This window comes from Elephantulus edwardii, unplaced genomic scaffold (genome assembly GCF_000299155.1).
Source record: "Elephantulus edwardii isolate Elephantulus edwardi_28Jun2011 unplaced genomic scaffold, EleEdw1.0 scaffold00236, whole genome shotgun sequence".
Classification (NCBI taxonomy): domain Eukaryota; kingdom Metazoa; phylum Chordata; class Mammalia; order Macroscelidea; family Macroscelididae; genus Elephantulus; species Elephantulus edwardii.
This window is the reverse complement of record NW_006399986.1, coordinates 2,756,404-2,771,040: the sequence shown is the minus strand read 5'-3', so window position 1 is coordinate 2,771,040 and position 14,637 is coordinate 2,756,404. Positions and strand designations below refer to the sequence as shown.

Sequence of the window (14,637 nt, the reverse complement as noted above, 5' to 3'; positions counted from 1 at the left end):
GTGTCAGAGACAGTGCGATTGGCACAGGACAGAGCAGAGTTGAGGGCTGTTGTACATAGGGTTGCTATGAGTCGCAAGCGACTCGACGGCACATAACAACAACAACAACTTATACTTTGGTAATGGCTTATTGGGAACAGTCTGTCAGACCGATTTTTTTTTTTCTCATCCTCACTAGTTGGTTTTTTCCTACCCCATGTCCATCTCCTCAGATAGTCTTGTTTTTTTAATTAATTTTAATGAACATTTACAGAGATTTTGGATTTCCATTCATTCATTGCTGCACTTTTCTCCCTGCCCACTCCTCCCCTCCAGTTCACTTCTCTCTTTGAAAAGAAAAAAGAAAAATTCCTTCATTGGTATACAATCCCCTCACCCCCCATCCCCCACCCCACCGCCCCTAGTACACTTCACTATGCAACCTTAATTCTGGACTCTTAAAAAAAAAAAAGAAAAAAAAATTCTGGACTTTTGTGATAACCATAATATCAAATAATATATACCTTTGATCTGTTCTTTCCCTCATCTGTTTCAATACAGTATACATAATTTATCAGTTTTTTTCTCAGTCTTTTTTTAAATTTTTTAATTATTTTTGTGTGGTGTACTGTCAAATTGAATCTGACTGGCACAGGAGGAAATTTTCCCTCCTTCCTCGGCAGAGCATCTGGTGGACTTGAAGCGTGCATCTCTGGGACTGCAGTGCAGCTTCTTGCCACTAGGCCACCAGAGCTCCCCTTTTTTTCTCAGTCTTATTCCAACCCTGATGTCAGTCTCATTCTACAACAGTGGCACCATGCAGTATTTGTCCTTTTGTGACTAAGATATTTCACTCAGCATAATGTCCTCCAGGCTCACCCATTTTGTACAATATTTCATGAGTTCCTTGTTCTTCAATGCAGCGTAGTATTCCATTGTGTGAATATACCACAGCTTCTCTATCCATTCGTTTGTTGATGGGCTCCTCCAATAGTTTTTGAGCTTATGCTTTCTAAGAGGTATGAAGAGAAATCCAGCTTAATTTTTTTTATTATATTTTTCCTTTTCTTGTTGCTTTGTAATGATATGCATTACAGATCATGGTAAATAACGATTTTTAAAAATTCCTAGTAATCATAATAATACAAAATTTTTTATGCCTTTTACAACATTAGTCTAAACAAACTCTAGATATAAAATAAGTAAAAAATATTCTGGAAGTAATGTAAAATTTAAAAATTAGCTATAATTTTTAGAAGTCTGTTTATCAATGATATCAGACACAGTTCCGTCCTTAAAGAGATATTTATTTGTGGGAATACTTTAATATGATGTTATTTCAAGTTAATTAAAAAAATATACAGAAAAAAGAAATCTGGCACAATATTCAAAGGATTTGGGATTAGTGATGTCATACACCAGGCACACAACATCACAAATAGTCTTAACATCAGTTCTGAGATATCATGCAACAACAAGTATTTCTCCTATCCATACACATAGACAGTATTAATTGCATAATAGGATTTATGATCATCTCCAATTCTTTTGCCTCATTAAGTTTCTTCCAGGAAAAGACTGAAGAACTCCACTTTAAAAAAAAATTTATTAATAATTTCAATGAAAATTTACAGAGACTTTGGGTTTCCATTCATTCATTGTTGTACTTTTCTCTCCTCCCAACCCTCCCCCCTAGTACACTACCCTCTTGGAAAAGTAAAAGAAAAATTCTTCCATTGTTTTACAATCCCTCCTCCCCCCAGGTCCACTCCACTATGCAGCCTTTGCTCTGGACTCCTGTCATGACAAAAATACCTAATCACATATCCCTCTTAAACAGTTTTCTCACTCATCTGTTTTAATGCAGTATACATTACTGAACCCATCTTTCTTAGTCTCCCTCCAACCCCGATGTCAGTCCTGTTTTACAACAGTGGCACCATGCAATATTTGTCCTTTTGTGACTGAGATATTTCACTCAGCATAATGTCCTCCAGGGTCACCCATTTTGAATAATATTGCATGAGTTCCTTGTTTTTCAAATGCAGCATAGTATTCCATTGTGTGAATATACCACAGCTTCTCTATCCATTTGTTTGTTGATGGGCACTTAGGTTGTTTCCATCTCCTTGCTATTGTTAACAAAGCCGCAATAAACATGGGTGTGTATATACCTGCTTGGATGTCAATTATGGTCTCTTTGGGGTATATTTCCAGTAGTGGAATTGCTGGGTTGAACTCCACTTTTACCACAGTTAGTTCTTCACCCCAATTCCATTCCATCTGAACACATTTCTTTGAGTCTGCTTTTTCTGAAGGTCTATCTCTTTATCGCTTGTTATTGTAATGGCTGAGGCTTGGGATTCTTGTTCTGTCAATATCGAATAGCTGAGGTAGCCCAAATATTCCAGGCATTGCTGTACATCTGAGAAGGTCCTGAGCGTCTATGGGGAAAGGAATCCTTGGTAGGTTATCCAGCCTCTTTCATTTGTACACAAGCTGTGTTATTCACATCTGGCCCCCGAGGTATGTAAGAGAAAACTTTAAATAAATCTTTAAGCTCATCAGGTGATAACGCAGTCTCTATCCAGATTCTGCTTATCAAAAGGTGCTCTGGAGAAACAAATATGCATGCTGATGATTTAATTCTGTTGTGCAATCAGCAGGTATTTTTAGCAGGGGGAATAAATACTCAGGTGTCAAATCCAGATCATCATCAGTTCAAGTCCTTTCAGTGTCACCCTCTATGAATAAAAAGTGTTTGTAAAAGAAAACAAAAAAAGAAAAAGAAAAAAGAAAACCAGTACAATAGTAGCTATTCAGATCAGGAAAGTCAGAATTCTTATGAACACCTTAAATGAACAGCCTAAGCACCCTTTGCTATTTTGTGCTTTGGAGAGGTCCTTGACAACAAATTTGCCCAATGAAACACATCCCTCTTTTCATTTCATTTCTTGTTCCCCTGGTGTGCCGAATCGAATCCGACTGGCACAGGAGGAGATTGCCCCTCCTTCTTCTCCAGTGGAGAATCTGGTGGATTCGGATGTCACGCCTTTGGGATTGTGGCACAGTTTCTTGGCACGAGGCCACCAGAGCTCCTTCCTCTTTGCATTTCTTTTTTTTTTTTTTTGGAAAATGACTCATCCCCTCTTTTGAGGGAAGAAGCAGCTTTTTTTTTAATGCTTTAGAGAGGGTAAGTAGCATGGCCTGTACCCTGAAACTGGCTGGCTGGTTATCTATGGCCCTGAGAAGATTCTAAAACAGAGCAGTGTAATTCATCACCATCCCGAGGGAAAATAATGACAGTGTTTACACAGGGTGTCCTTCCAAGTTCATGATTTACCCTCATGGCCCTCAATTCTCATGACAGCTCCTCTCAAGGCAAAGGGTGGGCAACGGGGAGGCCATTGAGAGCTGTGATGCAGAGTCCATTCTCAGTGAGTCAGTCCCTGGAAATTGGGTTTAGTGCATGAAGGCAAGGCCATTGGTTGGCTTAGCAATTTGTCCATTATGCTGATTTTGGCATCTTGTTTCTCAATGTCCTCATATGGCCTCCAGGATAAGTCATGCTGTAACTTGTAGGCACCAAGGAAGTCGTGTGGACAACTTGTACCCCATTCCTTTGGAGAAATGATGGAAAAATACTGCTGAGCACTCTCTCGTTTATAGAGGTAGTAAATGTTGCCAGGTTTTTTCACAATATTGCAAGCTACGTGATGCAAGTCGGCATCTCTGCGAGCATCTTCCAGTACCTTCCTGGCTTGTTCTTGCAAATGTTGGATTTGCTCAGCTATGACTGTCAGTTTATTGGTAGCATTTGCTCGGACAAATTCATCAGCCTGTCGCCAACTGCACTCCTTGATTTTCAATGACTCCCTCAGCCTTCGATGGGGTTGAAACAGCCTCCATGACAGCACTTAACCTTCCCCCCTCTTTGCATTTCTTGACTGCTACTGCCAGGAGTTTTGATTGTGGTTACAAGCGAAATGAAGTACGAAGTACTTTAAAGTTTCAAATCTTTTCTCCATCTATCATGATGTTGCCAATTGCTAAAGAGGAAGTATATATATTTAGAGACTAAAGTGCGCCCACACTCAGCCATGCTCTTGTCGATGGCTTCCTGTGCATTTGACAGATCTGAGCGCTCTTTCCAACACATGACAAAGAAACAACTTTCTCTTGGAGGAAGTGTCACCAGAGTGCTCTTTAGAGGCAGAGATGCTTAAATTTTGCCTCACACACTTTGGGCATGTTGTCTCGGGGGGGGGGGGGGAAAGACAGAAAAAGGCTGGAAAAGGCAGAGGGTCACAGCAAGATGGATTAACACAGAGACTGTAACAACGGGCTTGAACATCAAGGAAATCAGGAAGGTGGTATAAGATAGGTCAAGGGTAGTTCAGGTCGGCCACTAACAGGATCACAGCCAACTAGACAGCAGCTAACAACAACACCAACAACAAGAATGCACTTGGAGGGTGGACAGTGAATAAGAATGACAGAAGAAGAGACAATGAAGAAGAACACTGACTGTCCTGTGGATTTGCCAACACAGTCAAAAGATTTCTTGGAAGAAATGCAACCAGACAAGGATGGTGAAAGTTCACCTCACATACTTTGAGCATGTTATCAGGAAGGACTTGTTGTTGTTAAGTGCCCTTAAGGTAAATACAGTTCATAGTGATCCTATCCACAACAGATCTGCACCCTGTCCTTTCTCGTGCCATCTGCATCATCTCGATAGACTTGAGCCCATGGCAGAAACCAAGATGTCAATCTATCTCTTGGAGGGTCTTTCTCTCTTTCACTGACCCTCCACCTTTGCAAGCATGATGTCCTTTCCCAAGGATTAGACTCTCTTAACAATAGGCTCAAAGTATGTGAGAGAAAGCTTCCCCATCTTTATTTCTAAGGAGCCCTCGGGCCTTTCTTTCATTGTTTTTGTTCAGACATTCCTCTAGGTCTTACAGTCCTGGTGTACAAGTTGGCGTACCGCGGTCACTTTTGGTTGCTGTGAGGCTGAACACTGTGACATTGGTATGTCAAATGTGTTAATGGACAGAGACTGGGGTGGAGCTTCCCAATTAAAACAAGCTTGGAAGCAGGAGTGGCATCCACTTCTATAATAGCTTGCCTCCGGAAACCCTATAAACTTGGAGAGAGGATGAAATGCACCCAAGCATCGAGCACTCTCCTTCATAGAGTTGCTTTAAGTCGCCTGTGACTCGATGGCACTTAACAACAACAACTCTGGCTACACTTTCTCCAAGATACATGCACGTCTTTGTTCTTTGGAGAGACTCATGGGACACTGAGCACTCTTCTCCAACACTACAACTCAAAGGCATTCATCTTTATTTTGTCATCATTACTCACTGTCCAGATCTCAGATGCACAACAGGTGATTGAAAAAAAACCCCATGGCTTGAAGCAGGTGCACCTTAGTCTCTAAGCTGACATCATTGCTCTTCACTATTTTGGAGAGGTTTCTTTTTTTTCTCTTTCTTTTTTTAAATTATTTGTGTGTACCATCAATTCAGATCTGACTGGCACAGGAGCAGATTGCCCCTCCTTCTCCAGCAGAGCATCTGCTGGATTTGAACCACATGCCTTTGGGATTTCAGTGCAGCCTTTTGCCACTAGGCCACCAGAGCTCCCTCAAGCCCCATTTCTTGACTGCCGGTGCCGGTGGTGTGTATGATTGTGGATCCAAATAAGAGGAAACCACTGACAACTTCAATCTTTTCTCTACCTATCACGTTGTTGCCAACTGGCCCAGAGATAAGGACTTTTGTTTTCTTCATGTTGAACTGTAATCTGTACTGAAGGCCACAGTCTTTGATCATCTGCATTAAGTTTTTCAAGTCTTCCTTACTTAAAGCAAGTAAGATTTTGTCATCTGCATAATGAAAGTTGGGTTTTTGTTTTATTTTTCTCCTTTTTTAAAAATTAATTTTAATGAAAGTTTACAGAGACTTTGGATTTCCATTCATTCATTGTTGCACTTTTCTCCCTGCCCATCCTTCCCCACCAGTTCGCTCTTCTCTTTGAAAAGTAAAAGAAAAATTCTTTCCTTATTATACAATCCCTCTCCCTCAGTCCACTCCACTGTGCAGCCTTCACTCTGGACTCCTGTCATGACAATTAATATCTAATCATATATCGCTTTTAAATAGTTCTCCCCCTCATCTGTTTCTTTTTTTTTTATCATCTGTTTCAATGTATACATTATTTATCCCCTCTTTCTCAGTCTCCCCTCAATCCCAATGTCAATCCCGTTTTACAACAGTGGCACTGTGCAATATTTGTCTTTTTGTGACTGAGATATTTCACTCAGCATAATGTCCTCCAGGGTCACCCAGTTTGTATAATACTTCATGAGTTCCTTGTTTTTCAATGCAGCGTAGTATTCCATTGTGTGAATACATCAGAGTTTCTCTATCCATTTGTTTGTAGATGGGCACTTAGGTTGTTTCCAGCTCTTTGCTATTGTGAACAAAGCTGCGATTAACATGGGTATGAAAACAGCTTCGTCTTGCTTGGATCCACAATTAACACCCTTGGTACCCACAGTCAGGAAATTAGGAGACATTGCACTGGGAAAATCTACAGTTAGGAACTTTTCCAAATTATTGAGGAGTAGTGATGTCAGTTTGAGGAGTAAGGTGTGTCTGATTCAAGCCATAGTCTTTCCAATTTGTTATGCACCTGCGAGCTGGACAGTGAATAAGGATGACAGAAGAATTGATGCCTTTGAGCTGGGGTGTTGGAGAAGAGCACTGAACATCCTATGGACTAAGAGAAAGAACAGGTATGTCTTGCAGATGGTGCAGTCCGAGTGCTCTTTGGAGGCAAGAATGATGAGGCTTTGCCTTACATACTTTGGGCATGTTGCTAGGAGGGACTATTCCTTGGAGAAGGACATGATGCTGGGAAGGATGGAGGGTTGGCAAAGAAGACCCTCCACCAGGTGGATTTACACGGTGACTGCTGCAATGGGCCCTTGTGTGTCAGGAAGTATGAGGAGGACACAGGATAGAGCCGGGTTCACATCTTTTGTTCATAGGGTCGTTATGAGTCATACTCGACTCGACAGCACCTAACAACAGCAACAACTAACAGTTGTGCAGTGGAATAGAGACGTGACAGTGGGCTTCTGTAAAGATTTACAGACATACAAATCAGACACTGCGAGGGAGTAGTCTGAAGCATGCTAGCTGCTAAACGGCTGCCTCCAGTGGTCAGGTCAACCTAAAGCCCCACATGAGAGGGACGGGCAGTCTTCCTTGTATTCAGATTTACAGCCTTGGAAACCCAGTGCGGCGTGGCTAAGGGTCAGAATCGGCTTGACAAGCAGTGAGTTTGAAACCTATGGGGTACAACCCTGTCTGTCTGATAGGGTTCCTGGTCACGAGTAAGGACGGGCTCTCCAGCAACAGGTTAAATCTTTATGGAAACATCAGGTCTTCTGAAAAGTAGTTAGGTGAGTTTGGACTGCCAACCTTTAGGTTGGTAACTGACTTACAGTCCTCTTGGGTCACTGAGGAGGCCCAGGGTTGTATAAATGGCTAAAGTACTGACCTCTTTTTCCGAGGGTTAACCCTAAGGTTAACAGTTCAAATGCATCAGAGGCACCTTGCAAGAAAGGTCTGGTGATTTATGCCTGAAATGACAAGTCACTGAGAACTCTGCAAAGTGCAGCTGTTCTAACATACATCGAGATGGGTTGAATGATGATGTTAAGTGGTTTTAAAATTAGGGTTAATTAAAATATCTGGCCATCCACCAAATGCACGTGTCCTGGGTGTCCTGGGCTTCTCACTCACCCTTTGTTTTCTGAAGGGAACTCTGGTGGCCTAATGGGTAAGGCGTTGTACTGTCAACCCCAAGGCATAGCTCAGCTACTCATGGCAGAAGGATGAGCAAGCTCCTCCTGAGAGATTTACAGCCTCTGAAACCTGCAGGCATCTCAGCTATGTGTTGGGTCTGACCTAACAGCACCTAACAACTTTGTTTCTATAGCATAACGTCATAAAAACAAAGCCAAAGCCAAGCCTACTGCTGTGGAGTAAATTCCAACTCAATGAGGCCCCGGAGGACAGAGCAGACCTGTCCTGCAGTGTTTGTAAGGCTGGATATCTTCATGAAAACAAGACTGCCATATCCTTCTCCCAAAGTGCAGCTGGTGGATTTGAACCTCTCACCTTCGGGTTGGCAGCTGCTTTCACTGCTGTGGCCTGATACAGCTGTAGGAAATGGCTTGTGAGCTGGTCTCTTTTTCTGACTGATGGCAATGAGGTGATCAGTTGACTATTGATAGACAGATAGTCTGGTTTCTCTGGGAGTTTATTTAACTGTCTTGGTCTTCCCTCAACTTTGGGTGGGAGCTCTCTGGCAGCCTCTCCTCTCCTGGTCCCCTATCCTAGTGAGGCAAAGGCTCAGGTTCACACAATCCTCTGCAGGCCAGCTAGGGGTGCCCGTGTCCTTACCCATGAGCCTCAAATAGCTTTAATTGAGCACACTGATTGATGAGGAACTGGGGCGCACTGGCCCAGCTTCAGCAAGCCAGGTGCACGGAGCTCTTGGTGATGATTATCAGCTGATGCTGACACCACACATCGAAGAATTGCCTGAATTCAACCCAGGAGAAGGCCCGCTCCAGCAGTTCCTGCTCCTTCTGCCCCACCGGGGTGCCAGGTGGAGGCTCTAGCTACTCTGTCATGGGGCGCCTAAACTGGGGAGGGAGAGATACCCAGATATTAGATTCATCTTCACCTGGGGTACCCCACTTCCACCCCTCTCAGCCTGCTGTCCCTTTAGAGATAATGCTTCTATTCAGTTAGGGTCAGGAGCTCTTCTGTCCATTTCTCTCCAGAGATGAACTCCAACTCTTTTGGGCCCTATGTGACCCCACCTCCTTCTCCTCTGTCTCCAGATGTGCTCTCCACATTGCCATGGACCCCCCCCCTTTGTGTTCTTCATGCACTTTTGACACTCTCCTACTCAGACGTGCCTCTAAAATGCAGCTGGAGACCTGTCAGAAACGCTATCCTTGCATCTCCCCAGCACAGAGCTGTGGACCCTGCTTCCCAGAGATGCTCCCATCTCCAAAGGTGCGCCCCAAATCCAGTAACAGACCCTTCACCTGCAGGTGTCTACCCCATTTATTGTGGCCAATCCTTGCTTAAAGTGTCACCACTACGCATTTGTGTGTGTAACAGAGCGAGTCCCCAGAAAAGACCATCGAGCCAATTAGCCGAATTGATAAAGTTTATTTCGAGTTCGAACCGGGCTCCCGCGTGCTGACACAGCAGCATCAACCCGAGAGCCCCGGGACAAAGGGAGCCCTCCCTTTTATACTTTCTTGGTTTTTCCGTCTAGCTACACAGTTTATGATTGGTTACTTATAGCAGTTGTAGTACTAGTTTGCTCTTTATTGGTTAACCATAGCTCAGGGAGGCAGTTTGGAGACTTGTTTGAGCATAATTGGTGGGGAAGCAGCTTGGAGACCTATTTGAGTCTGACTGGCTACTTCAGACACAGGGCTGCAGAAAAAATCCCTCATGTCCTTGAAGAAGAGTTCCACTTTATGGAAGTCGGCCAACAGAGTGTGGTTTATCACAGGTGGGGGAGGTTGCTCGCTGGAACTACGCAAGCGAGTGGGATGGAGGTAGCTGCACTTTGTCAGAAACTGAGTTTTTGATATTTGATTCTTACAGTGTGGTCCCCTTATCCCTCCGCCTCCCCATTCCAACACGCTACAGTCGCTGTGCTCCCTAGATGTGCATTCTGTAATATATGTACATTGAGCCTCATTCAAATTGTCTTTTTCACCCCAGATGTACCCCCGCGCCTTGTCCCCCTGATTTCCTTCAATCTCTGCTGCAGCTCCTCCCAACCCCACCGCCCTCCCACCCAGCTGTGCCTCCGCCCTGTCCCAGATGTGCACCCCGCCCGCCCCTCCCCACTCCAGGGCCCACTCCCACAAGGCCCCGCGCTAAGTCCTGCCAAGCTCTTGCCCGCAGGATGCCGTGCGCGAGCTCCCCCGCTTCTCTTCCCGCTGTGCCTCGAGCAGATTATTAACCCTCCACCCCCTTTTCACCCTCAAAATCGTTCTCTTTCCCGCTCATCCCTTTTGAGGTCCACGACCACACCAGCATATCGCTTCCCAGAGCGCTCTGTAACAGAGTTCACCCCACTACTGAAGTGGTGGTGGGCTATTCAAGACGCCTTCTCGTAAGCGAACTACAACTCCCAGGGTCCCCCGCAAGTAAAGGCGGAAGGGGCGGGACTGCCAGTCTCTCAGACTCCGCCCCCGTCTGGCTCCGCCCCCGTCTGGCTCCGCCCCCGTCTGGCTCCGCCCCTCGCCGTGAAATCTGTGCGCAAAAGCGAGCCCGCGGTGGCGGGGAGTGGATCCGAGCGCAGGCGCGTGGGGCTGGCACGAGGCGAGTGGGACCCTCCGCGCGGGGCCGAGAAGCTGGGAGTGGCGCGCGTGCCGAGTGCTTGGGGCCCATGGCGATTGCAGTAAAGCGGGCGTAGGGGGAGCTAGTGGTCAGCGTGGGCTTTTAGGGGCTGCAGGGCATTGGAGGGACAAGCGTGGCACCCGCCAGAGAGAGAGGTTACAGGGAGAAGTGAACGAGAGGACCTGGACTGTGGACTGGAGAGGGGCCTGCAGACAAGTCAGATATGGGGGGCGGGCCCATCTGGAAGAGGGCGTGGTCAGGAGGTTGTCAAATACAACGCGTAGAGGCTTCCGAGGGTTAAGGGGTCTGCTGAAAGCAGGGAGGGCAGGTAGGTTAAGGGAGAGATGGGGTTAAGGCTGGACCTGCATGCAAAGAGGGAAGTCAGGGATAGGCCAGTGTTGTTCTTGGCGACTGCTGCATCGTCACTCCGCTGTGCTTAAACCCATTATTACAATCATTTGTCAATCCTGTTTTGTTGAGTAAATATTTTCCTGGTAGAGACCATTCTCATGCACAGAAGTCATTGCTGTCAGGTTGTTGGAACCCCACTTGGTAGCTGATTCTCCATTGGGCGTCCGAAGCTGGAAATCACGTGGGAAAGATTACCCGGGTTTCTCCCGGGGAGCTGCTGGTGGATTCAAACCACCTGAGAGGCACAGGCTTTGGCTCAGCCGTGTAAATCTGTATAAACTACCTACCCCACCAGGGCTCTGGTGATAAATGCCAGATCTAGGGTAAAGAGCTTCTGAAAGGGTAAGGAATGATGTTATTGTTATGTCCGGTGGAGTCATCTGCTACTCATAGGGACCCTTTGTATAATAGCTCTGAACCCCGCCCTATCCTGAGTCAGTCTCACTATGTGTGACACACATACTCCCATTACCCCAGTTACTATGTCAATCCATTGCATCCAGGGTCTCCCTCTCCTGCGCTGTCCCTTCACCCTTCCAAGCATGAAGCCCTTCTCCAAGGACTGATCCCTCCTGGCAACATGCCTAAAGTATGTGAGATGGAGCTGCAAAATCTTTGCCTCCAAGGAACAACTTGGTTTTACCCTCTCCAGGACAGACCTGTTTGTTCTCTTGGCAGTCCATGTTATGTTCAATACTCTTCTCCAGCACCACAACTCAAAGACATTGATTCTCCTTTTGTCATCCTTAGTCACTTTCTGGTGCTCTGATGCATAACAAGTAATTATGAAGACCATGGCTTGAATCAAGTGCACCTTAGTCTCTAGACTGACATCGTTGCTCTTTAGCACTCTGGAGAGGTCCATGACAGCAGATTTTCCTAGTGTAATTTGTCTTTTGATTTCCTGTCTGCTGGTGCCAAGACTGTTGATTGTGGAACTGAGCAAGATGAAATTATTAACAATCTCAATCTTTTCTCCATCTATCATGGAGCTGCCAATTGGCCCAGTGGTGAGAATTTTTGTTTTCTTGATGTTGAGCTTCAATCCATATTGAAGACTACAGTCCTTGACCTTCTGCAGCAAAAGCTTCAGGTCTTCTTCAGTTTTGACAAACAAGATTATATTGTCTGCATAAGGAAAGATGTACCTCCGATCCTGATGCTACATTCCTTTTTATAAAGTCCATCCAAAGGAGCTCTGGTGGCCTAGTGGCAGGAAGCTGTGCTGCAATCCTGAAGGCACATGGTTTGAATCCACCAGATGCTCCCCTGGAGAAGAAGGGGCAATCTCCTTTTGTGCCAGTTGGATCCAATCAGACAGCACACAACAAGTAAAAAAAAAAGTCCATACTCCTGAATTATCTGTTCTGCATGTTGTTGTTAAGTTCTATCGAGTTGTAGATGACTCCTAGTGACCCTATGAACAAAAGACCTGAACACTTGTATAACTTTCATCCTTTCTCCAAGTTCTTAGAGTTTCCAGAGGCGAGCTATTTTGCAAGTGGATGCCACTCCCACTTCCAAGTGCCTGACTGGGTGCATTCTGCAGCTCTCTCAATTTCCAACCAGATTTAAAAACCAAGGCATGGTTTAAACTCCATAAGCTCAAGCATTCCCATTGTCCATCCTCCCGAAAGATCTGTTCTGCCTACAGATTGAAAACGTATGAAGACAGGACACATCCCTGACATACTTCTTTCCTGGTTTTGAACCATGCAGTGTTTCCTTGCTCTGTTCTGATGACTGTTTCCTGGTCTAAGTAATAGATTTTGCATGAGCACAATCAGGTGGTCTGAGATTCCCATTTCTGTCAATGTTAGCCACAGTTTGTTGTGATCTACGCAGTCAAATGCCTTTGTATAGTCAAGAAGCATAGGTAGACATTCCTCTGATACTCTCAGCTTTTAGCCAAGATCTATCTGACATTGGCTCCAATGTCCCTAGTGTCATGCCCCTTCTAAACCCAACTTTAACTTTTGACAATTCTCTATGTACTGTTTGTCATTTTTTAAAAACAATTATTTATTTTGTATATGTACCATCAGATCAGATCTGACTGGTACAGGAGGAGATTGCCCCACCTTCTCCAGCAGAGCATCTGGTGGATTTGAACCATGTACCTCTGGGATTGCAGTGCAGTTTCTTACCACTAGGCCACCAGAGCTCCCTTTGTAATTAAAAAAAAATAATCTTTAGCAGTATTTTGCTTGTGTGTAGGATATTAGTGATGTTGTTATTGTTATGTGCCATCGAGTCGCTTGCGACTCATAGCGACCCTATGTACAACAGCCCTCAACTCCGCTCTGTCCTGTGACATTCGCACTGTCTCTGACACTCCCATCCCAATTATCCCAGTCACTGAATCAATCCACCTCATAGAGGGCCTTCCTCTCCTGCGCTGTCCCTCCACCCTCCCAAGCATGATGTCCCTCTCCAAGGACCGGTCTCTCCTCACAACATGTCCAAAGTATATTAGACGGAACCTCAGAATCTGTGCCTCCAAGGAGCCACCCGGTTTAACCCTTTCCAGGACAAATCTGTTTGTTTTCCTAGCAGTCCATGGTATTTTCAATACTCTTCTCCAGCACCACAGCTCAAAGGCATCAATTCTCCTTCTGTCTTCCCTGGTCATTGTCCAACTCTCTGATGCATAACAAGTGATTGCGAAGACCATAGCCTGTATCAGATGTACCTTAGTCTCCAGAGAGACACCATTGCTCTTCAGTACTTTGGAGAGGTCCCTAACAGCAGACTTTCCCATGGCAATGTGCCTTTTAATTTCCTGGCTGCTGGTGCCAAGACTGTTGACTATGGATATTAGTGATATTGTTTGATAATTTCTACATTCTGTTCCATCACCATTTTTGGGAATGGATCTAGGTAGCCAGAAATCTCTCAAGTTTTCCCGATAAAAGGGCAGAACTAGCCAGGAAGAATGGGCCTAGGCTTAGAAGGGAGTGTGGCCCAACGGGTGTAGATGGGGCAATTGAGAGGCTTGAGGAATGGGGCTGAAAGGAACAGAAGAGAGAAGGTCCAATGTGGGATGGGATTGGGGTCAAAGAGGAGCTTGGGGAGGGGGGATGAGGAGAGGGGGAAACTTGAAGGGCCAAAGGGAAGACACTTGGCCAGGAGAGCAGAGTGACCTTCAGAGAAGGGACCTGGCATTTGCAATCTAGATGAACTCTTGCTTTCTTCACCTTGAAGGAAACTTCGAACTGCATTTCTTCCAAGAGACATGTTTGTTTCTTGCAGTCATGATGTATTCCGCATGTTTTGGCAACACTTAGGCTGGTACGAATGGAGAATCCCTCCAGCCGCTCTGGGGAAGAAAGATGAGTCAGTCTAATTCTGCCAAGAAGACCACCTTCAAAGGCCATGGTGTGGTTCTGTTCTGCCCTCAAACAGCTATGCGTTGCAGCTGACTCCATGACAACATGTTGTTTTGTGGGTTTTTTTTCCCTTGGAAGAATGACTGACAACACACAAGAGATTGAATGTTGTATGTGTTCAGTGAGAAAAACAAAACTTGGATGGTATGTGATAATGGCCAACGGTGGCATGAAGTGGGGCGGAGGTTTGGGAAATTGCTTCTGGGGTGGATGGGGAGGAACCAGCCACAGCTCCTTCTCGCCAGCCAGAGCAACAGGTGCATTGGGAGAATAAGCTCTGACATCACAGAGTAGACAGGATACATGCAGGGAGAGATGTAGATGAGAGATTAGCACTGATTAATAACCCCAGACATGCCAGCATCGTCACTTTATCCAGTTTTCCCTTTATACACAGA

At 45.3% G+C, this 14,637-nt stretch overlaps 1 protein-coding gene across 1 annotated transcript in view; it reads right to left on the bottom strand.

The window, feature by feature from the left end:
• LOC102864412 (chromosome unknown open reading frame, human C19orf68) overlaps positions 1–10,490 on the bottom strand; it is a 33,849-nt gene extending 23,359 nt beyond the window's left edge. The window contains 3 exon segments of the mRNA XM_006903745.1: positions 8,425–8,509; positions 8,511–8,686; positions 10,269–10,490. Coding sequence (XP_006903807.1) covers positions 8,425–8,509; positions 8,511–8,686; positions 10,269–10,490 — 483 coding nt within the window.
• Between the last annotated feature and the right edge of the window lie 4,147 nt (positions 10,491–14,637).